At 43.3% G+C, this 24,860-nt stretch overlaps 2 protein-coding genes across 4 annotated transcripts; both read left to right on the top strand.

Annotated features, from left to right (window-relative positions):
• Window positions 1-659: 659 nt before the first annotated feature.
• On the top strand, window positions 660-6,146 carry LOC129811553 (peptidyl-prolyl cis-trans isomerase E-like). 3 transcript variants are annotated; one of them, XR_008752900.1, is made up of 10 exons: window positions 660-977; window positions 1,140-1,218; window positions 2,419-2,462; window positions 3,173-3,196; window positions 3,363-3,442; window positions 3,571-3,705; window positions 3,786-3,909; window positions 4,126-4,248; window positions 5,557-5,698; window positions 5,872-6,146. XR_008752900.1 is itself a non-coding variant. In XM_055862953.1 (6 exons), the coding sequence occupies exons 3-6, from the start codon at window positions 3,673-3,675 to the stop codon at window positions 5,943-5,945; spliced, it is 354 nt and encodes a 117-aa protein (XP_055718928.1). In that variant the 5' UTR covers window positions 2,469-3,196; window positions 3,363-3,442; window positions 3,571-3,672; the 3' UTR covers window positions 5,946-6,146. The 3 variants fall into 3 exon arrangements, 1 of the variants encoding a protein (XP_055718928.1); XR_008752899.1 differs by lacking the exon at window positions 5,557-5,698 and having other exon boundaries at window positions 663-977; XM_055862953.1 differs by lacking the exons at window positions 660-977; window positions 1,140-1,218; window positions 2,419-2,462; window positions 5,557-5,698 and having other exon boundaries at window positions 2,469-3,196.
• A 1,194-nt stretch (window positions 6,147-7,340) lies between these two features.
• LOC129812091 (gap junction beta-4 protein-like) lies at window positions 7,341-9,802 on the top strand. Its single transcript, XM_055864040.1, has 2 exons — window positions 7,341-7,344; window positions 8,411-9,802. The coding sequence occupies exons 1-2, from the start codon at window positions 7,341-7,343 to the stop codon at window positions 9,250-9,252; spliced, it is 846 nt and encodes a 281-aa protein (XP_055720015.1). The 3' UTR covers window positions 9,253-9,802.
• Window positions 9,803-24,860: the final 15,058 nt, after the last annotated feature.

The raw sequence follows: 24,860 nt of genomic DNA, 5'->3' as shown, positions 1-24,860 counted from the left end.
AGGTAAAGGGTTTAGTGTTGCCATGTTCATGGTTTCCCGGGCACGCAGGTGGCTACTGCTAAATTACGCTAAGGCCGCCATGGCATTTATCTTGAAAAATATACATTTCGCTGTGACATGCTGCTGACTATCAGAGGCTGTTACTGAATGGTTGGGGCGGCAGGTAGCATAGTGGTTAGATCGTTGGGCCAGTAACTGAAAGGTTGCTAGATCGAATCCCCGAGCTGACAAAGTAAAAAAATGTATGTTGTTCTGCCCCTGCGAAAACAAACACCCACTGTCTCCCGGTAAGCTGTCATTGTAAATAAGAAGTTGTTCTTAACTGACTTTCATAGTTAAATAAAGGTTATATATATATAAAATATTTGGGTACTTGAGTGAAATTCAGTTGATTGGGAATCCCTAGTTAAAAGTAAACTGCATTCTAATGTCGACTTGTCATAATGTATAAACTTTACGTCATCCCCTCGCCCCGACTCGGGCGCGAACCAGGGACCTTCTGCACACATCAGCAACTGACACCCACGAAGCGTCGTTACCCATCTCTCCACAAAAGCCGCGGCCCTTGCAGAGCAAGGGGCAACCCTACTTAAAGTCTCAGAGCAAGTGACGTAACTGATTGAAATGATACTAGCGCGTACCCGCTAACTAGCTAGCCATTTCACATCCGTTACACTAAGGACAAACGGGTCTGGAGTGATACTGAAATGGAAATTATAGAATTCATATGTGTACCAAGGAAATTACGAGAACATATATATATTTTACATTGATAACTAGCAAGGCATCTCAGGGGTTTGTGGTATATGGCCAATACACAGTACCACCGCTAAGGGATATGTCCTCAGAACAGCCCTTAGCTCGTGGTATATTGCCGATATACCATACCTCATTGGGCCTTATTGCTTAATCATAGCAGTCAAAACAAATTAAATCGACATCCATTGATGGAAAATGATCTGGAGAGTTTAAAAATGGTGATTTATCTTTTCTTAAACTTGCAATAATTGTTCCTACTTCGTTAAAAATGACGTCGATATTTATTTTTAATTCGCTGATAACGTAATGGAAAAGTGTTTATTGGATCAATGTGGAAACTCCTGTCTTTCTTCGAAAACATGTTTTGGGGTATTTTTCAGGGCTTGTAATTCGTCTGGACGTGGCAACCCTGCAAGGGTTAAAGCAAGATGGCTTCGACCAAACGAGTCCTTTATGTTGGTGAGTTGGATACGCATCACTTTTTTTTAATATATATTGTTGCTGTGTAGTTGAATGAAACCTTACCTGGCAATTTAGCTTCACATTTAATAGCTTGCTAAAGTTAGTTGTTTAACGTTAGTAACGTACGCTAGCATTTTACCATTGTTTAGCTAGGCAAGTCAGTTAATTAAGAACAAATTCGTATTTACAATGACGACCTAGGAACAGTGGCCTTGTTCAGGAACGACAGAATCCCCGACTTTGTCAGTTCGGGGATTCGACCCAGCAACCTTTCGGTTACAGGCCCAACGCTCTAACCACCAGGCCACCTACCGACCAGTAACGTTAACTCGATAACGTTTAGCAACTTATTGGTTGTTGTAGCTAAAGCCCCATTCATTATTTTAATACGAAGTCAAATACACTTAAGAAACCGTTTAGTTTATCTGATCATTTACTACTTTGATTGACTAGCTAGCTAACGTGACTGTATGTGTTGACAGGTGGTCTCACAGAGGTGGACGAAAAAGTGCTGCATGTGGCGTTCATTCCGTTCGAGGATATCACAGATATTCAGATTCCAATAGACTACCATTCAGTGTTTTGCATAAACGTAAAGCGCAATCAGTGAAGAGAAACTCATCCATCCTGACTGGCTACTTAGTCAGAGTTAGCTGCTACTGGAGATGAAAACCTTAACGTTAGAGCAGAAGTTCATGTCTCATGAGTGTGTTCATAAAATCAATCTGGTGTGCGCTCTGGGCGTTTGTAAATCCAGAGCGATGTCAGATTGTCCGTTCGTAAATTCAGAGCGTTTCGCTCTCGAAGCTTTCAGAGTGCACACTGGACGCTCTGGCAGAGGAGTAGGGTTGATCCGGGCGTTCAGACTTCACAAAGGCAGTCAAGCATCCAAGCTAACGTTGGATAGCTTACTTAGATACTTCCCGACACAAATAAGAACACCTCACTGACCATTTTACCGCCCAAGCAGGCTGTTTTCATGTTATCCAGAGCGTTGGTGACTAACTGTGCTGCTGGCAACAATTTAATAACGCTGTTTGCCAATGTTTACTGACACCGACCATATTCAACGGGTGTTGAACGTTGTTTGTAAATTCATCAGTTATTCTGTGCTCTGGCACACAGACGAGTGTTCTGAAATCAGAGTAGATGGCCAGAGTTAATTTACGAATGCACCCTATATTGTTTGCTTTGCAGAGAAGCACAGAGGATTCGCCTTCATTGAATTTGAATTGGCTGAGGTAAGTTTAATAAACCTCTATGCAAGTATGCCATATTATGTTGGATATGGCCAGTTAACAAATGTGTGTGTATTCCAATGGCTCAGGTTTCAGCATGGACCGCCATCTAGTGGTTGTGGTGGATGGTCATTGGCCATCAAATCAAATGTTATTTGTCACATGCACCGAATACAACCAGTGAAATGCTCACAGTAATGATTGTGTTATAATGTTTTGCTCCAACCACCCTAGTCAGACTGTTCTCTCTGCTACCACACAGCAAGCGGTACCGGAGTGCCAAGTCTAGGTCTAAGAGGCTTCTAAACCGCTTCTACCCCCAAGTCCTAAGACTCCTGAACATCTAATCAAATGGCTACCCAGACTATATGCATTGCCTTCTCCCCCTTTTTTATTTTTTTTACACTGCTGCTACTCTGTTGTTATCATCTATGCATAGTCACTTTAACTCTACCTACATGTACATATTACCTCCACTAACCGGTGCCCCCGCACATTGACTTTGTATATAGTCTCGCTATTGTTATTTTACTGCTGCTCTTTAATTACTTGTTACTTTTATTTATTTTTCTCTGGGGGGTTTTAAACTGCATTGTTGGTTAGGGGCTCGTAAGTAAGCATTTCACTGTAATGTCTACACCTGTTGTATTTGGCGAATGTGACTAATACAGTTTGATTTGCTGTGATTCTTTCATCCCCTTCATCTTCCACAGGATGCTGCTGCTATTGATAACATGGTGAGTGAAACACTGTCTGCTTCTAAAGTCAGTTTGGTTTTACTAATAGACCTTTGCATTATCCCCTGTTTTGGTACTATGTACTCTGAGACAGTGACTCTCATTTTCAAAGCTGTGGTTTGAACCATTCTCATTGATGCAGGTTTTCCCTCTGTTTTATTGACAGAAGGAGTCAGTTGTTTGGAAGAACCATCCGGGTCAACATCGCCAAACCTATGAGGATCAAAGAGGGCTTTTCTCGTCCAGGTGAGTGATATTCATTAGTCTCTCTATAAATACTTAGAGTATTGGCTCATGGCTTTGTCCCATGGCTTTCACCTATAATGAAACTCCATAGATGTGATAAAATCGCTAACTTTATGCCATTTCCTCAGTTTGGGCAGATGATGATTGGCTGAAAAAGTTCTCGGGAACGACCGCTGAAGAGGCTGAGGTGACGGAGTCCACTGGAGAATCAGCCAAATCAACAACAGCAGATGAAAGTTGTGTGTGTGTTCCTGTCGGTCTCTGTGAGTGTAGTACATTGTGTAATAACATCTTATATTGTAAAAGCCTGTCACAATAATATATTATCATTGATTGATTGCAGAGTGAGCTCCCAGCCAAGAAGGGCAGAACAAACCCCCAGGTTTACATGGACATCAAGATTGGCAATAAGCCAGCAGCGAGACTGCGCTTCCTGCTCCGAGCAGACATTGTTCCTTTGACTGCAGGTATCCATGCGCCTCCTTGTTATAAAGTACCAGGGACATTTCTGAAAATAGAACCCTGTCATTAGAGGAATATTTGGACTGTATCAAAATAGATCATATGTAAAGCTGGTAAGATTCAGCCAATTAAGTTTCTCTAGTCTGCAGTTTTTCATGCCTGTTAAATAGAAGCAGCATCCCTTAAAATCTACTACTCCTCTGCTCTGACATCTCCCATAGAAAACTTCCGCTGCTTGTGCACACATGAGAAGGGCTTTGGCTTCAAAGGCAGCTGTTTCTACCGTGTCATCCCACAGTTCATGTGTCAGGGAGGAGATTTCACCAACCACAATGGCACTGGGGGTAAGTCCATCTACGGACGAAAGTTTGAAGATGAGAACTTTGTCCTCAAACACACTGCTGCAGGTGAGACATGTCCCTGTCCAGCTGTAAATATGTCTGTCTGTGAATGAATGTGTAGAGTGGTGAGGAAGTGCATGATGCATTTCCATATTGCTCTTAAATGCAAGTAAAACTAAATGCATGCTCTTTAACCGATCGCTGCCCGCACCTGCCCGCCCGTCCAACATCACTACTCTGGACAGTTCTGACTTAGAATATGTGGACAACTACAAATACCTAGGTGTTAGACTGTAAACTCTCCTTCCAGACTCACATTAAGCATCTACAATCCAAAATTACATCTAGAATCTGCTTCCTATTACACACGAGAGAGAGGTGCATTTATCCTCATGTGATCAGAAACTATACTCATTAAAATCTGCATTTTTTTATTTCACCTTTATTTAACCAGGTAGGCTAGTTGAGAACAAGTTCTCATTTGCGACCTGGCCAAGATAAAGCAAAGCAGTTTGACACATACAACAGAGTTACACATGGAATAAACAAACATACAGTCAATAATACAGTAGAAAAAGTCTATATACAGTGCAAATGAGGTAGGATAAGGTAGGTAAGGCAATAAATAGGCCATAGTGGCGAAGTAATTACAATATAGCAATTAAACACTGGAATGGTAGATGTGCAGAATATATATATATGAATGTGCAAGTAGAGATACTGGGGTGCAAAGGAGCAAGATAAATAAATAAATACAGTATGGGGATGAGGTAGTGGGTGGGCTATTTACAGATGAGCTATGTACAGGTGCAGTGATCTTTGAGCTGCTCTGACAGCTGGTGCTTAAAGCTAGTGAGGGAGATATGAGTCTCCAGCTTCAGTGATTTTTGCAGTTCGTTCCAGTCATTGGCAGCAGAGAACTGTAAGGAAAGGCGGCCAAAGGAAGAATTGGCTTTGGGGGTGACCAGAGAGATATATCTGCTGGACCGCGTGCTGCTATGGTGACCAGTGAGCTAAGATAAGGCGAAGCTTTACCTAGCAGAGACTTGTAGATGACCTGGAGCCAGTGGGTTTGGCGACGCGTATGAAGCGAGGGTCAGCCAACGAGAGTGTACAGGTCGCAGTGGTGGGTAGTATATGGGGCTTTGGTGACAAAACAGATGGCACTGTGATAGACTGCATCCAATTTGTTGAGTAGAGTGTTGGAGGTTATTTGTAAATGACATCGCCGAAGTCGAGAATCGGTAGGATGGTCAGTTTTACGAGGGTATGTTTGGCAGCATGAGTGAAGGATGCTTTGTTGTGTAATAGGTCAGCTCTCCATGGATAACTCTGGAGCAAACAGCAACGGCTCTCAGTTCTTCCATCACCTGTGACAAAACGGATTGGCTGGATAACAAACGTGGTGTTTGGAGAGTTGATGGAGGGCATGGAGGTGGCAAAAGCCATGGAGGTAAAAGGGGAGGGACATGCTGGGGAAGGTTTTGAGAAGGAGACGATGAGAGGGGATGCGAGGAGTAGGCAATTGAGATTCTCCCATGGAGGGGGAAGTAGGGTCCTATAGGTTGTTACAGATTGTGAAGAAGTTGTGCACCAAGACTCATGTCATGTTTTCTGTCCCCACAGGCACAAGGAACAAAAGAAGGCAAGCCCAAGCAGAAAGTGATAATTTCAGACTGTGGAGAGTATGTTTAACTTGAAGCACAGAAGAGTGACTGTTGTAGCTGTGTGTGTGACTATATTTGTGAAAAATATGCAGTGTCAGACTGAAGAATGGTAAACTGCTCAGTTTTTATCATGTACTACACATGTCCATGACTCATCTGCTGTACATGGATTCTCCCTGTTCGTCCCACCTTCTCTGTAAATCTTACAATAAACACTTTTATACTAAACATAAACACCTGCTGATAAATGTCACATTTTCTAAATTGTAAATAAAACGTTTTCTTTGTTGATACAGTGTAGGACTGTATAGTGAATACAAATACTTACATTTCCTCTAGAAATCTGTCTTTTAGGATTTTTCATTCAAAATGTACCACAACATTTCTAAGAGGTTGCATTATATATTTAATTTTATGGGTCTTCAATAAAAAAAAAGACTCGATATTTATGACTAAAGGTCTGAAATAAAGCCTATGATCAGCCGCTCCACTCTGAATAACATTTAAATGACCGGCGAAAACACTCAGCTCGATGGTTCGTTCACGAGCCACACCTGGATAAATGGAACGTTGTACGGTAACGTCGCTATGTAAATTCCCTTGGTCATCTGTGGGGGCGCAGTAAAACCATGTTTCTCCATTACGATACGAACTGCAACTTTCCCGACGGAGTTTATGGTCCTTTCTATATAAAGTAATTTTGAAGTGTAAGTACATTATTTGTTTAGATTCCCACCTGCGAATCAATAGCTAGCTGTACTATAAGGTTATTAGATAACGATTGCGAGATCAAGTTTGGGTTATTTTTCGAAGATTGCAGTGATTGCATTTGAGACAAGTTTTCTCTGCAGAGCACTGACTAGAATCAACAACAATTTCCACAGCCTAACTGTGTTATAAAAACGATACATGTGTCCGTTATTAATGTTTAGGCCTATGAATGCAATAGTTAGTGTCTTCAGAAAGTATTCAAACCCCTTGACTTTTTCCACATTTTGTGTTACAGCCTGAATTTAAAAATGTTAAATTCAGGCTGTAACACAAAATGCTGTAGCACAAAAACACAAAATCAATTGAGATGTTTTGTCAGTGGCTTACACACAATACCCCATAATGTCAAAGTGGAATTATGTTTTTAGGAAAGTTTACAAATTACTAAAAAATGAAAAGCTGAAATGTCTTGAGTCGATAAGTATTCAACCCCTTTCTTATGGCAAGCCTAAAATAAGTTCATGAGTAAAAACTAGCTTAAGTCACATAAGTAGCATGGACTCTGTGTGCAATAATAGGTTTTAAACATGATTTTTGAATAACTACCTCACAAACACGTATCCGTAAAGTCCCTCAGTTGAGCAGTGAATTTCAAACACAGATTCAACCACAAAACCAGAGGTTTTCCAATGCTTTGCAAAGGGAAACTATTGGTATATGGGTAAAAATGAAAGAATCCATTGAATATCCTTTTGAGCATGGTGAAGTTATTAATTACACATTGTATGGTGTATCAATACACCCAGTCACTACAAAGATACAGGCGTCCTTCCTAACTCAGTTGTCGGAGATGAAGGAAACCGTCCAGAGAATTCACCATGAGGCCAATTGTGATTTTGAAACAGAGTTTGGCTGTGATAGAAAACTGAGGGATCAAAAACATTATAGTTACTGCACAATACTAACTTAATTGACAGAGTGAAAGGAAGGAAGCACCTACAGAATAAAAATCTAAAAAATATGCATCATGTTTGCAACAAGGCACTAAAGTAATAATGCCAAATCTACACTTGAGTTGCTTACCAAAAATACAGTGATTGTGAGTAGCCGAGTTACAGTTTGGACTTAAATATGCTTGAAAATCTATTGCAAGACCTGAAAACGTTTGTTTAGGGCAAATGTTGCACAATCCAGGTATGGAAAGGTCTTAGAGACTTACCCAGAAACTCACAGTTGTAATCGCTGCTAAAGATGATTCTAACATGTATTGACTCTGTTTTTATTTTATTTTTACAAATTACATTATTGCGTATTTTGTGTAGATCATTGACAAAAAATGACAATTAAGTCCATTTTATTCCCACTGCAACACAACACATTTAGAAAAAGTCAAGGGGTGTGACTACTTTCTGAAGGCACTGTAACTTGCTACTCAACAGAAATACTGTCATGTGCTTTTAGGACATGGGGGCTTTTATCATCCTTAATATATTAACTTTATTATTCAATTTAATTTTAAAAGAAGACCGCAAGTGTGAAAATAGCTACCAGTTATTTGGTTGGGAATTACTTTTTACACTTGGGAAAACAGGTGACACCAGTTGTTTGTGTCCTTTTGTTCACTCATACTCAAAGGCATAATCTTTTCCCCACTTCCTCTCTCTTTTTCTTAAGATCGCTGAAAGTGAAGAACACTCCAGAATTTTACCTGAGATCTCAACCAACAGTGGAAATAGTTTCTCACTAATTATTCCGTAATAACTTTCGTCAGGGAGGTAGATTGTGAGTCAGTCTCACAGTGAACTGGGCATTCCTCCAGAGCCTCCTCAGTGGGGTGAACAAGTACTCCACGGCGTTCGGCCGCGTGTGGCTGTCCGTTGTCTTCCTCTTCAGGGTCATGGTGTTTGTCGTGGCAGCCGAGAATGTGTGGGGCGATGAGCAAAAAGACTTCACGTGCAACACGGCCCAGCCTGGCTGCCACAACGTCTGTTACGACCACTTCTTCCCTGTGTCCCACGTCCGCCTGTGGGCCCTGCAGCTCATCTTCGTCACATGTCCCTCTCTCCTGGTGGTAATGCACGTAGCCTACAGAGATGAACGTGAGCGTAAACACACACTAAAATACGGTGAGGGCTGCCAGAAAATCTACATGAACACCGGTAAGAAGCGTGGAGGGCTGTGGTGGACCTACGTCCTGACCCTGGTCTTCAAGATCGCTGTGGATGCCACCTTTGTGTATTTAATCTACCATATCTACGAGGGCTATGACTTCCCCTCCCTCATCAAGTGTGAGCAGAAGCCTTGTCCCAACAAGGTGGACTGCTTCATTGCTCGCCCCACTGAGAAGCGGATATTCACCATCTTCATGGTGGTCACCAGTCTGGCTTGTATCCTGCTCTCCTTCTTCGAGATCCTGTACCTGGTGGGGAAACGCTGTAAAGAGGTCTTCACCAGTATGCACAAGAACTCACCCTCCTCCACCATCCAGCCACGCCAGATGGCCATGGCTACCTCCCTGGTGGTTGGTGGCAAGAATGGAATGCAGTCCAACTCACTAAAGCTGCCCTCAATAAAGCTACCCAGCAAGGATACCTCAGCCCCATCGTATAGCGTTGTCGTGTATGCCTGAGGTAAAGACTGGACAAAGACATTAGAGACTGAATGAGAGAATGCAAAGAAGACAAATAAGTATGGAGGCAATGGGAAATATCTTCCATTTATCTTCAGGCCCTCACTGGGCGAGAGAGAAGTCATTCAAGACTGTCTTCTCATTACCTGAGCTACAATGGAACTGGATGGCTCTTGACATTCCTGGATAACTTGTTCACCTACCATTCTGCCATTGACCGGGTTATTAAACAAATCAATTAGTCACTTTAAATAAAATATCCATCATTTACAGAGGAAAGTTTCACGCTAGGGCTGGGAAATGTAATTTATTCTTATGTTATTTGTTCGCTGTCTACCACACCTCACAACTTTACCAGTGCTATTTTTATGAAAGGACTCAACCATTGCCACACTGTGCCCATACCATTGCTGTTCTTATGCCCTGGAGAAGTTGTTTTCCCTGTCTCATCCTCCATTACGAATGGCAGAGACTGCATCAGTCTTTGTTGTGAAAAAGATGGAGCAAAGAGCAATGTATTTTCAGACAATTAAAAATATTTAATTTCTTCTATGGACTTTGAGAGTATTTTTCTGGTCAGATGTTAGTCTATAAATTATGCACAAACATAGCTTGAAAAATGAGTATGGCTATTCTGTGTTTATGTTTTTTACATTGTATATTCTAAAATACATACACTGCATAAAGCCAGTAGAGATAATGATTTTAGTGTGTTTCTGTAAACTGTTGATGAAACTGTGTATCTCAAAATACATGGATGTAAACATATTTGGGGATATTTACAGTGTCTTCAGAAAGAGTTCATACACATTTACTTGGTTCATATTTTGTTGTGTTACAACCTGAATTCAAAATCTATTACATCTTTTTTTATCTCACCCATCTACACATAATACCCCACAATGACAAAGTGAAAACATGTTTTTAGAAATGTTAGCAAATTTATTGACAATTAAATACAGAAATATTCAATTTACAGTAGTATTCATACCCCTGATTCAATACTTTGTAGAAGCACGTTTGGCAGCAAGTCTTTCTGAGTAAGTCTTTAAGAGCTTTCCACACCTTGATTGTGCAACATTTTCCATTATTCTTTTCAAAATTCTTCAAGTTTTGTAAAATTAGTCATTGATCATTGCTAAACAAACCATATTCAGGTCTTGCCACAGATTTTCAAGTAGATTTAGGTCAAAACTGTAACGAGGCAACTCAGGACCATTCACTGTCTTCTTGGTAAGCAACTCAAGTGTAGATTTGGTCTTGTGTTTTAGGTTATTGTCCTGCTGAAAGGTTAATTAATCTCCCAGTGTCTGGTGGAAAGCAGACTGAACCAGGTTTTCCTCTAGGATTTTGCCTGTGCTTAGTTCTATTCCATTGATTTTTTATCCTGAAAAACTCCCCAGTTCTTAACGATTACAAGCATACCCATAACATGATGCAGACCCCACTATGCTTGAAAAAATGGAGAATGGTACTCAGTATTGTGTTGCATTGGATTTGCCCCAAACATAACACTTTGTATTCAGGACAAAAACTGAATTGATTGGCCCCATTTTTTGCAATATTACTTTAGTACCTTGTTGGAAACAGGATGCATGTTTTGGAATATTTTTAACATACAAACAAGAGACCATACTCATTGTGAGAGAAATGCCCCTATTCAGTACATTTTTATATGATGGCACCTGTGTTAATTCGTTACAGACAGTATTCAAATGCTTTTTCTTGGTTCAGAGACTTAGATAAGGATCAAGATCATGAAAAGTCCCTTAGCATTGAATTTCCCATTCAAAAGGAATCAGTCCCATTTTACTCTCTTCTTAGCTGATTTCAAATCAAATTTAATTTATCACATGCACCGAATACAACAGTGAAATGCTTACTTACGAGATACTAAACCAACAATGCAGTTAAAAAAATAAAATAAAAATCTAGGTAAGAATAAGAAATAAGTCATTAAAGAGCAGCAGTAAAATAACAATAGCGAGACTATACACATGGGGGTACCGGTACAGAGTCAATGTGCAGGGGCACTGGTTAGTTGAGGTAATATGTACATGTAGGTAGAGTTATTAAAGTAGTAGCGGTGTAAAAGAGGGGAGGGGCAATGCAAATAGCCTCGGTAGCCATTTGATTAGATGTTCAAGAGTCTTATGGCTTGGGGGTAGAAGCTGTTTAGAAGCCTCCGGTACCGCTTGCTGTGCGGTAGCAGAGAGAACAGTCTATGACTAGGGTGAATGGAGTCTTAGACAATTTAGGGCCTTCCTCTGACATCGCCTGGTGCAGAGGTCCTGGATGGCAGGAAGCTTTTCCACACTGATGTACTGAGCCGTACGCACTACCCTCTGTAGTGCTTTGCGGTCGGAGGCCGAGTAGTTGCCATAACAGGCAGTGATGCAACCAGTCAGGATGCTCTCGATGGTGCAGCTGTAGAACCTTTTGAGGATCTGAGGACCCATGCTAAATCTTTTCAGTCTCCTGAGGGGGAATAGGTTTTGTCGTGCCCTATTTACGACTGTCTTGGTGTGCTTGGACCATGTTAGTTTGTTGGTGATGTGGACACCAAGGAACTTGAAGCTCTCAACCTGCTCCACTACAGCCTCGTCGATGAGAATGGGGGCGTGCTCGGTCCTCTTTTTCCTGTTTTCTACAATCATCTCCTTTGTCTTGATCATGTTGAGGGAGAGGTTGTTGTCCTGGCACCAGTCGTCCAGGTCTCTGACCTCCTCCCTATAGGCTGTCTCGCCGTTGTCGGTGATCAGACCTACCACTGTTGTGTCATCTGCAAACTTAATGATGGTGTTGGAGTCGTGCCTGGCCGTGCAGTCATGAGTGAACAAAGAGTACAGGAGGGGACCTGAGCACGCATCCTTGAGGGGCCCCTGTGTTGAGGATCACTGTGGCGGATGTGTTGTTACCTACCCTTAACACCTGGGGGTGGCCCGTCAGAAAGTCCAGGATCCAGTTGCAGAGGGAGGTGTTTAGTCCCAGGGTCCTTAGCTTATTGATGAGCTTTGAGGGCACTATGGTGTTGAACACTGAGCTGTAGTCAATGAATAACATTCTCACATACAGTTGAAGTCGGAAGTTTACACTTAGGTTGGAGTCATTAAAACTCGTTTTTCAACCACTCCACACATTTCTTGTTAGAAAAAATATAGTTTGGGCAAGTTTGTTAGGACATCTACTTTGTTCATGACACAAGTCATTTTTCCAACAATTGTTTACAGACAGATTATTTCACTTATAATTCACAACAACAAAGGACCTTGTGAAGATGTGGAGGAAACAGGTAAAAAAGTAACTATATCCACAGTAAAACGAGTTCTATATCAACATAACCTGAAAGGCCGCTCAGCAAGGAAGAAGCCACTGCTCCAAAACCGCCATAAAAAAGTCGGACTACGGTTTGCAACTGCACATGATACAAAAGTAGAACTGTTTGGCCATAATGACCATCGTTATGTTTGGAGGAAAAAGGGGAACGCTTGCAAGCCGAAGAACACCATCCCAACCGTGAAGCACGGGGGTGGCAGCATCATGTTGTGGGGGTGTTTTGCTGCAGGAGGGAATGGTGCACTTCACAAAATAGATAGCATCATGAGGCAGGAAAATTATGTGGATATATTGAAGCAACATCTCAAGACATCAGCCAGGAAGTTAAAGCTTGGTCGCAAATGGGTCTTCAAATGGACAATGACGCCAAGCAAACTTCCAAAGTTGTGGCAAAATGGCTTAAGGACAACAAATTCAAGGTATTGGAGTTTTCAAGGCTGTGGGTAACTGGTGAAAAGGAGTCAGGCGCAGGAGAGCTGAGATGCGTGGACAAGGTATTTAATAGAGTAAACACCAGAACAAACACAATACAATGGTGCAGGACAAATACCGGAACCACGAATAAACGGGCGTAACAACAAAACCCACCTATTGTGGGAAGCTTGTGGAAGGCTACCCGAAACGTTTGACCCAAGTTAAACAATTTAAAGGCAATGCTAACAAATACTAATTGAGCGTATGTAAACTTCTGACCCACTGGGAATGTGATGAAATAAATAAAAGCTGAAATAAATCATTCTCTCTACTTTTATTCTGACATTTCACATTCTTAAAATAAAGTGGTGATCCTAACTGACCTAAGACAGGGAATTTTTACTCTGATTAAATGTCAGGAATTGTGAAAAACTGAGTTTATTTGTATTTGGCTAAGGTGTATGTAAACTTCCGACTTCAACAGTAGGTGTTCCTTTTGTCCAGGTGGGAAAGGGCAGTGTGGAGTGCAAAAGAGATTGCATCATCTGTGGATCTGTTAGGGCGGTAAGCAAATTGGAGTGGGTCTAGGGTTTCTGGGATAATGGTGTTGATGTGAGCAATGACCAGCCTTTCAAAGCACTTCATGGCTACAGACTGTGAGTGCTACATGTCAGTAGTCATTTAGGCAGGTTACCTTAGTGGCACAGGGACTATGGTGGTCAGCTTAAAACATGTTGGTATTACAGACTCTGACAGGGAGAGGTTGAAAATGTCACTGAAGACACTTTCCAATTGGTCAGCGCATGCTCGCAGTACACGTCCTGGTAATCCGTCTGGCCCTGCGGCCTTGTGAATGTTGACCTGTTTAAAGGTCTTACTCACATCGGCTGCAGAGAGTGGGATCACACAGTTTTCCGGAACAGCTGGTGCTCTCTGTTTCAGTGCTGGTTCTGACTGCTGAGATTAGTCCCATATCAGCACCAGTGCATTGGTCACATATCATTCTATATGGGGATCAGAACATACAGTATGAGCAACACTAATTGTATAAGAGGACCGGTCCAATCCCCAGTTTTATACATCAGCCAGGGTGGTAGATGACCCTCCCAGTGGAGGAAATTGACCTGTCAGTCTCTGGGACAGGTGACTCCTCTGTTTACATGGAAATTAGAGATCATAAAAGGGATGATATCGTAGTAGTAAGGGTTAAACACAGGGCTGTGAGGTGAAATCGAACAAGTTAGTCTCACTTTGTATTCCAGAAAGGGGAATTTCAGTTGTTCAGTGAAGTGTATGTTTTTGTGTTCTGTAAAAAATTGACATTTACATTACATTTTAGCAGACACTCTTCTCCAGAGCGACTTACAGTAGAGTGCATACATTTTATTACATTTTTACATACGGAGACAAGGATATCCCTACCAGCCAAACCCTCCCTAACCCGGACGACGCTATGCCAATTGTGCATCGCCCCACGGACCTCCAGGTTGCGACAGAGCCTGGGCGCAAACCCAGCCCAGCCTGGGCGCAAACCCAGAGACTCTGGTAGCGCAGCTAGCACTGCGATGCAGTGCCCTAGACCACTGCCCCACCCGGAAGTCTACCCGGATTATTAACTCTGTAATAATCAACCAGGAATCAAGGTTGGACCTGGTCTGTTGACACATAATGTTATTTCATAATGTTATTTCTCTCTATTCAGCCTCTTGAATCAGGACTTGTGGGTCTTTCACTATGTAGACAAAGAAAATAACACATGATGGCAGCAGCAAGACTGTACAGGATTCTCTTTTAGTTCTGCCCTAACTCCTCATTTTCCCTGTTAGCACTTGCCCCTGCTGTTTTCACTGTCTAATAGAGCGGTGTACAGACAGACACAGAACATTGTAGTCATTTTCCTGTTCTCTCAGCATGTGGAGACATGGTGTGCATTCTGTCAGGTGCACCCAGCAAACTGCCTGGACCAGTTCTCGAACTGGAGCAGAAAAAAGAACTCCCTGTATCCTTAAGTGCAAAACATACAGCAAGTTTCCAAGGCAGATGTCTTATACAGTGACCAAAAATATAAACGCAACATGCAGCAATTTCAAAGATTTTACTGAGTTACAGTGAGGAAATCAGTCAATTTAAATAAATTCATTAGGCTCTAATCTATGGCTTTCACATAACTGGGAATACAGATATACATCTATTGGTCACAGACCCCTTTAAAAAAAAAGGAAGGGGCGTGGATCAGAAAACCAGTTAGTATCTGGTGTAACCACCATTTGCCTCATATATCGCAACACATCTCTTTTGCAGAGTAGATCAGGTTGTTGATTGTGGCCTGTGGAATGTTGTCCTACTCCTCTTCGATGGCTGTGTGAAGTTGCTGGGTATTGACAGAAACTGGAACATGCTGTCGTGCACGTTGATCCAGAGCATCTCAAACCTGCTCAATGGGTGACATGTCTGGTGAGCATGCAGGCCATGGAAGAACTTGGATATTTTCAACTTCGAGGAATTGTGTACATATCCTTGCGACATGGGGCCATGTATTATCATGCTGTAACATGAGGGGATGGCGGAGGATGAATGGCATGACAATTGGGCCTCAGGATCTCGTCACTTTATCTCTGTGCATTTTAATTGCTATCGATAAAATGCAATTGTGTTTGTTGTTCGTAGCTTATGCCTGCCCATGCCATAACCCCACCTCCACCATGGGGCACTCTGTTCACAACGTTGACATCAGCAAACAGCTTGCCCACATGATGCCATACATCCTGTCTGCCATCTGTCATGTACAGTTGAAAGAGTGAAGAGCAGCGTGCCAGTGGTCATTAAAGGTGAGCATTTGCCCACTGAAGTCGGTCATGACGCCGAACTGCAGTCAGGTCAAGACCCTGATGAGGATGACGAGCACGCAAATGAGCTTTCCTGAGGTGGTTTATAACAGTTTGTGCAGAAATTCTTCTCTTGTGCAAACTCACAGTTTCATCAGATGTCCTGGTTGCTGGTCTCAGACGATCCCGCAGGGGAAGAAGCCAGATGTGGAGGTCCTGGGCTGGTGTGGTTGCACGTAGTCTGTGGTTGTGAGGCCGGTTGGATGTACTGCTAGATTCTCTAAAACGATGGTGAAGGTGGGTTATGGTAGAGAAATGTACATTAAATTCTCTGCCAACAGCTCTGGTGGACATTCCTGCAGTCAGCATGCCAATTGCACGCTCACTCAAAACTTGAGACATCTGTGGCATTGTGTTGTGTGACAAAACTGCACATTTCACAGTGGCCTTTTATTGACCACAACACAAGGTGCACCTGTGTAATGATCATGCTGTTTAATTAGCTTCTTGATATACCACATCTGTGGAATACCTCCCTCTGCAACTGGATCCTGGATTTCCTGATGGTCCGCACCCAGGTGGTACGGGTAGGTAACAACACATCCGCCATGCTGATCCTCAACACAGGGGCCCCTCAGGGGTGCGTGCTCAGGTCTCCTCCTGTACTCCCTGTTCACTCATGACTGTACAGCCAGGCACAACTTCAACAACATCATTAAGTTTGCAGATGACACAACAGTGGTAGTCCTGATCACCGACAACGATGAGACAGCCTATAGGGAGGAGGTCAGAGACCTGACCGTGTTGGGCAAGGACAAAAACCTCTCCCTCAACATGATCAAGACAAAAGAGATAATTGTGGACTACAGGAAAAGGAGGACCGAGCACGCCCCCATTCTCATCGACAGGGCTGTAGTAGAGCAGGTTGAGAGCTTCAACTTCCTTGGTGTCCACATCCTCAACAAACTAACATGGTCCAAGCACACCAAGACATTAGTGAAGAGGGCACGACAAAACCTATTCCCCCTCAGAAGACTGAAAAGATTTGGCATGGGTCCTCAGATCCTCAAAAGGTTCTACAGCTGCACCATCGAAAGCATCCTGACTGGTTGCATCACTGCCTGGTACGGTAACTACTCGGCCTCCGACCGCAAAACACTACAGAGGGTAGTGCGTACGGCCCAGTACATCACCGAGGCTAAGCTCCCTGCCTTCCAGGACCTCTGTACCAGGCGGTGTCAGAGGAAGTCCCTAAAAATTGTCAAAAACTCCAGCCACCCTATACATAGACTGTTCTCTCTGCTACTGCACGGCAAGGGGTACTGGAGCGCCAAGTCCAGGTCCAAGAGGCTTCTAAACAGCTTCTACCCCCAAGCCATAAGACTCCTGAACATCTAATCAAATGGCTACACAGACTATTTGCATTGCCCCCCCCCCCCCCCCCACCCCCACCCACCTCTTCTATCTATGCATAGTCACTTTAATAAATCTACCTACATGTACATATTACCTCAATTACCTCGACACCGGTGCCCCCACACATTGACTTTGTACTGGTACACCCTGTATATAGCCCCGCTATTTTTATTTACTGCTGCTCTTTAATTATTTGTTATTCTTATCTCTGACTTTTTTTTAGGTATTTTCTTGAAACTGCATTGTTGGTTAAGGGCTTGTAAGTAAGCATTTCACTGTAAGGTCTACACCTGTTGTATTCGGCGCATGTGACAAATACAATTTCATTTGATTTGATTAGGTGCTGCATCAGATGACCTGGCCTCCACAATCACCCGACCTCAACCCAATTTAGATGGTTTGGGATGAGTTGGACCGCAGAGTGAAGGAAAAGCAGCCAACAAGTGCTCAGCAAATATGGGAACTCCTTCAAGACTGTTGGAAAAGCATTCCAGGTGAAGCTGGTTGAGAGAATGCTTAGAGTGTGCAAAGCTGTCAACAAGTTAAAGGGTGGCTACTTTGAAGAATCTCAAATATAACATATATTTTATTTGTTTACCAATTTGTTGGTTACTACATGATTCCATATGTATAACATTTCATAGTTCATTTCATGGCTTCACTATTATTCACTATTATTCTACAATGTAGAAAATAGTAAAAATAAAGAAAAACCCTTGAATGAGTAGGTGTGTCAACTTTTGACTGGTACTGTACATATAGGAGCCTTTTTGCCTTTGTTGTTGTGTCATGTGTGAGGAAGTCGGAAGTTGAAGTCGGAAATTTACAAACACCACAAATTTCTTGTTAACAAACTATAGTTTTGGCAAGTCGGTTAGGACATCTACTTTGTGCATGACACAAGGAATTTTTCCAACAATTGTTTACAGACAGATTATTTCACTTATAATTCACTGTATCACAATTCCAGTGGGTCAGAAGTTCACTTACAGTAAGTTGACTGTGCCATTCAACAGCTTGGAAAATTCCAGAAAATGATGTCATGGCTTTAGAAACTTCTGATAGGCTAATTGACATAATTTGAGTCAATTGGAGGTGTACCTGTGATGTATTTCAAGGCCTACCTTAAAACTCAGTGCCTCTTTGCTTGACATCATGGATAAAATCAAAAGAAATCAGAACCTCAGAAAACCTCAGAAAAAAATTGTAGACCTCCACAAGTCTGGTTCATCCTTGGGAGGAATTTCCAAACGCCTGAAGGTATCACGTTCATCTGTACAAACACTAGTAGGCAAGTATAAACACCATGGGACCACACAGCTGTCATACCGCTCAGAAAGGAGACGTGTTCTGTCTCCTAGAGATGAACGTACTTTGGTGCAAAAATTGCAAATCAATCCCAGACCAATAGCGAAGTACCCTGTGAAGATGCTGGAGGAAACAGGTACAAAAGTATCTATATCCACAAAATGAGTCTTATATTGGCATAACTTGAAAGGCCGCTCAGCAAGGAAGAAGCCACTGCTCCAAAACCGCCATAATAAAGCTAGACTACAGTTTGCAACTGCACATGGGGACAAAGATCGTACTTTTTGGAGAAATGTCCTCTGGTCTGATGAAACAAACATAGAACTGTTTGGCCATAATGACCATCGTTATGTTTGGAGGAAAAAGGGGAAGGCTTGCAAGCCGAAGAACACCATCCCAACCGTGAAGTATGGGGGTGGCAGCATCATGTTGTGGGGGTGCTTTGCTGCAGGAGGGACTAGTGCACTTCACAAAATAGATGGCATCATGAGGCAGGAAAATTATGTGGATATATTGAAGCAACATCTCAAGACATCAGTCAGGAAGTTAAAGCTTGGTCGCAAATGGGTCTTCAAATGGACAATGACACCAAGCATACTTCCAAAGTTGTGGCAAAATGGCTTAAGGACAACAAATTCAAGGTATTGGAGTGGCCATCACAAAGCCCTGACCTCAATCCTATAGAAAATTTGTGGGCAGAACTGAAAAAGTGTGTGTGAGCAAGGAGGCCTACAAACCTGACTCAGTTACACCAGCTCTCTCAGGAGGAATGGGCCAAAATTCACCCAACTTGTGAGAAGCTTGTGGAAGGCTTCCCGAAACGTTTGACCCGAGTTAAACCATTTAAAAGGAATGCTAACAAATAGTAATTGAGTGTATGTAAACTTCTGACCCACTGAGAATGTGATGAAAGAAGTAAAAGCTGAAATAAATAATTCTCTCTACTATTATTCTGACATTTCACATTCTTAAAATAAAGTGGTGAGCCTAACTGACCTAAGACAGGGAATCTTTACTAGGATTAAATGTCAGGAATTGTGAAAAACAGTTTAAATATATTTGGCTAAGGTGTATGAAACTTCCGACTTCAACTGTACAGTAACGTGATAGCGTTGAATAGAAGCAAATCTCCAAACAGAGCTAACATGTTCTGACATGGATTGGGCATTAGCGCAAGCAGACAGATGTTCTTTTCCATTCACCAATGACAATATTTGTGGTTGCCCACAAATATTATCCCAACAAAGATGCTCTTATGGCCACCTGAAAAGATACTGAGACACTTTGTCCTATGAACGTCAACCCAGCAATACAGTAAAAGTTATTGTGAACACTCTATATGAAAGTGGGTGTGGTATCAAAGAGATTAGCCACATCCCATTTTCTTGGAGATTTGGATTTGGATTGATCTCCATTTTCCATAGTAAGCCACCCCTGGCCTCTCAATGTCCATGAATAATAAGAATAAGGGAAGGGAATAAAGAGACCACATAGGACAGATGATACCTCTCAACTATTGTTTTCTAAAGCAACCATGTCAATGCAACAAACAAAAGTCAAAATAATGTTTGTTCAATGAATAGAGGGTAAAGGAACACAACGAAAATGCAGGTAACTTAAAGGTCCAATGCAGAAGTTTTTATCTCAATATCAAATAATTTCTGTGTAACAATGAAGTATCTTACTGTGATTTTCAATTAAAATGATTTAAAAAAATATATATATATATAGATTCTTAGCAAAGAGAAATTTCTCAAGCAAGATTATTGCTTGGACTGTCTGGAAGTGGGGAGGGGGAAACTGAAAACTAGCTGTTATTGGCAGAGAACTCTCTTTCTTAGTTGTCTATTAACTAACTAAAAACAAAAAAACTATGTTTTAAGTGAAGTTGTCTGAAGCCGGAAAATAGGGGAAATTAACATGAGCACCACAATGCCTACTCCACCCAAGCTCTACCAAGGTTTTCAAGCACACAGCTTTGACCTACTATTTTATTTATTTATTTTACCGTTATTTTACCAGGTAAGTTGACTGAGAACACGTTCTCATTTGCAGCAACGACCTGGGGAATAGTTACAGGGGAGAGGAGGGGGATGAATGAGCCAATTGTAAACTGGGGATTATTAGGTGACCATGATGGTTTGAGGGCCAGATTGGGAATTTAGCCAGGACACCGGGGTTAACACCCCTACTCTTGCGATAAGTGCCATGGGATCTTTAATGACCTCAGAGAGTCAGGACACCCGTTTAACGTCCCATCCGAAAGACGGCACCCTACACAGGGCAGTGTCCCCAATCACTGCCCTGGGGCATTGGGATATTTTTTAGACCAGAGGAAAGAGTGCCTCTTACTGGCCCTCCGTTATGTTTTAGTGCAACCCGGGTTGCACTAGAGCAGAGCAGGGTAGGCGTGAGTCTTCCATTATCGTTAACACCAAACCCTTTCTGGTTCCCATTTCACTGGCGGGCTGTCCCTCAGGTGTTGTCTCTACAGCTCTAGTAGACTCCGGTGACGCGGGGAACTTTATCAACCAGGCCCTTGCCTCCTCCCTGAAGTTAACCTCATACCCTCTCTCCTCTTATTTTCCTGTCCAAGCCCTGGATATGCGACCATTGGGATCCGGCACAATTACTCAGGTCACAGCACCACGCACCCTCACCATGGGACCCAAGCACCAGGAAAGCCTTCCCTTCTTCATCATCGTACCCGCACCTTACGGTCTCCTGGTCAAAGATGAGAATCTCCGCCTGGGGACCAGGATCCCGGAAGACCTTCTTTCCCACACCCTGTGGTTCCACGTCAGTGGAGGGTCCTGTGAGTGTCCTCCAGCCCAACAAGCGGTCCTCCTGTATCGTTGGCCCCGTGTTTTGGGACGTGAATGTGGACATCGGCCAGGCTCTGGAGAGGGAACCCACTCCTGCCATCTGCCCTCCAGAGTGCATGTACGTCCCCATGGGGATGAGAGATCGGCTGTTGACTTGGGCATACACATCCCTCGCCACTGAACACCCAGGTATCACCCGCACCATCCAATCCCTCTCAGATAAATACTGGTGGCCCACCTTGGCGCAGGACGTCACCAACTATGTCTACTTATGTTCTGTATGTACTCAATCCAAATCCCCCCGGCACGCTCCAGCAGGTACACTACCTCCCCTTCTTGTGCCTCAGCGGCCTTGGTCACATCTGTACATAGACTTTGTAATGGATCTCCCGCTTTCTGATGGTTTTACCACTATCTGGTTGTTGTTGAAAGATTCTCGAAATCCTGCTGTTTTTATCCCTCTCTCTGGTCTACCTGCCGCTCTCCAGAACGCTGAAATACTATTCCAGCAGGTTTTCCAGCACTATGGCCTTCTGGAGGACATAAACATAAACTAAAGCAAAAAAAGAAACATCCCTTTCTCAGGACCCTGTCTTTCAAAGATAATTTGTAAAAATCCAAATAACTTCACAGATCTTCATTGTAAAGGGTTTAAACACTGTTTCCCATGCTTGTTCAATGAACCATAAACAATTAATGAACATGCACCTGTGGAACGGTCGTTAAGACACTAACAGCTTACAGATGGTAGGTAATTAAGGTCACAGTTATGAAAACCTAGGACACTAAAGAGGCCTTTCTACTGATTTTGAAAAACACCAAAAGAAAGATGCCCAGGGTTCCTGCTCATCTGCGTGAATGTGCCTTAGGCATGCTGCAAGGAGGCGTGAGGACTGCAGATGTGGCCAGGGCAATAAATTGCAATGTTCGTACTGTGAGACGCGTAATACAGCGTTACAGGGAGACAGGATGGACAGCTGATCGTCCTCGCAGTGGCAGACCACGTGTAACAACACCTGCAAAGGATCGGTACATCCGAACATCACACCTATGGGACAGGTACAGGATGGCAACAACAACTGCCCGAGTTACAACAGGAACGCACAATCCCTCCTTCAGTGCTCAGACTGTCCTCAATAGGCTGAGGGAGGCTGGCTTGAGGGCTTGTAGGCCTGTCGTAAGGCAGGTCCTCACCAGACATCACTGGCAACAACGTTACCTATGGGCAAAAACACACCATCGCTGGACCAGACAGGACTGGCAAAAAGTGCTCTTCACTGACGAGTCGCGGATTTGTCTCACCAGGGGGGATGGTCGGATTCGCGTTTATCGTCGAAGGAATGAGCGTTACACTGAGGTGTGTCACAGCATCATCGGACTGAGCTTTTTGGCATTGCAGGCAATCTCAATGCTGTGCATTACAGGGAAGACATCCTCCTCCCTCATGTGGTACCCTTCCCGCAGGCTCATCCTGACATGACCCTCCAGCATGACAATGCCACTAGCCATACTGCTCGTTCTGTGCGTGATTTCCTGCAAGACAGGAATGTCAGTGTTCTGCCATGGTCAGCGAAGAGCCCGGATCTCAATCCCATTGACCACATCTGGGACCTGTTGGCTCAGGGGGTGAGGGCTAGGGCCATTCCCCCCCCCAGAAATGTCTGGGAACTTGCAGGTGCCTTGGTGGAAGAGTGGGATAACATCTCACAGCAAGAACTGGCAAATCTGGTGCAGTCCCTGAGGAGAAGATGCACTGCAGTACTTAACGCAGCTGTTGGCCACACCAGATACTGACTGTTACTTTTTATTTTGACCCCCCCCCCCCCCCCCCCTTTGTTCATGGACACATTATTCAATTTCTGTTAGTCACATGTCTGTGGAACTTGTTTAGTTTATGTCTCAGATGTTTGAATCTTGTTATGTTCATACAAATATTTACACATGTTAAGTTTGCTGAAAATAAACTCAGTTGACAGTGAGAGGACGTTTCTTTTTTTGCTGAGTTTAGTTTCCGACCGTGGTCCCCAATTCAAGTCACGGGTCTGGAAAGCCTTTATGGAGAAGCTGGGGGCCATGGTCAGCCTCACATCCGGGTACTGGCCTCAGTGTAACGGGCAGGTGGAGAGGACCAACCAGGAGAGGTGGAGGTTCATAAGGAGTCACTGCCAGGACCGGCAGGGGGAGTGGGCCCGCTTCCTTCCCTGGGCGGAATATGCTCAACTTACCGTCACTCCTACACCGGGCTTAGTCCCTTCCAGTGTGTCCTGGAATATCAGCAGTGTGGAACATCGCTCATGGGAGGCTCCAGTGCGCCGTCCTTCATCAGAAGGATCAGGCGGACCGCCACCGCAGTGAGGCTCCCGTGTTACATCCTGGTGATCGCGTCTGGCTCTCCACCAGGAATCTTCCGCTCCGCCTGCCCTGCTGGAAGTTGAGCCTCCGGTTTGTGGGGCCTTCAAGGTCCTCCGGAGGGTCGATGAGGTAACCTATCAGATAGAACTCCCCGCCAACTACCGGATTTTACCCTCCTTTCATGTTTCCCTCCTCAGGCCGATGGTTCCTGGTCCACTGGCTGATGCCACCCCCCCCCCCCCCCCCCCACCCCGGACATCGAGGGGACCCCTGCCTATGCTGATTGGCTTCCGTCTGGCCACTCTACCATAAAGGCCTGGTTGGTGGAGTGCTGCAGAGTGGTTGACCTTCTGGAAGGTTCTCCCATCTACACAGAGGAACTCTGAAGCTCCCCCCGATTTCTCAGTTTGGCCGGGCGGCCAGCTCTAGTTAGAGTTTTGGTGGTTCCAAACCTCTTCTATTTAAGAATGATGGAGGCCACTGTGTTCTTGGGGACCTTCAATGCTCCAGACATTCAATGCTACCCAGACCTGTGCCTCGATACAATCCTGTCTCGGAGCTCTACGGACAATTCCTTTGACCTCATGACATGGTTTTTGATCTGACATGAACTGTCAACTATGGGACCTTATATAGACAGGTGTGTGCTTTTCCAAATCATGTCCAATCAATTGAATTTACCACCGGTGGACTCCAATCAAGTTGTAGAAACATCTCAAGAATGGTCAATGGAAACAGGATGTACCTGAGCTCAATTTCAAGTCTAATAGCAAAGGGTCTGCATACTTATGTAAATAAGGTATATCTGTTTTTTTTATTTGTAATAAATTTGCAAACATTTGTTAACCTGTTTTCGCTTTGTCATTATGGGATATTGTTGTAGATTGATGAGTAAAAATGTGTATTTAATACATTTGACAACAAGGATGTAACATAACTACATTTGACAATAAGGATGTAACATAACTACATGTGGAAAAGGGGAAGGGGTCTGAATACTTTCTGAATGCACTGTATTTCCTATTTAACAAAACTGCATGAATTTTTTCTAAATATAGTATAATCAATTTATAAAATGGCTAAGTATAAGATTTCACCTTCCTTATAACTGTAAAATATGTATTTGTATATT

The sequence above is a fragment of the Salvelinus fontinalis genome, chromosome 15, assembly GCF_029448725.1.
Source record: "Salvelinus fontinalis isolate EN_2023a chromosome 15, ASM2944872v1, whole genome shotgun sequence".
NCBI lineage: Eukaryota > Metazoa > Chordata > Actinopteri > Salmoniformes > Salmonidae > Salvelinus > Salvelinus fontinalis.
The sequence above is the reverse complement of the archived record's forward strand: the minus strand, read 5'-3'. Positions and strand labels throughout refer to the sequence as shown.

Coding starts and splice junctions, on each gene's coding strand:
- LOC129811553 (XM_055862953.1), top strand. CDS start 3,673: ATGAAAGTTGTGTGTGTGTTCCTGTCGGTCTCT. Junction 3,706..3,785: donor GTGTGTTCCTGTCGGTCTCT/GTGAGTGTAGTA, acceptor GATTGATTGCAG/AGTGAGCTCCCAGCCAAGAA. Junction 4,249..5,871: donor CAACCACAATGGCACTGGGG/GTAAGTCCATCT, acceptor CTGTCCCCACAG/GCACAAGGAACAAAAGAAGG.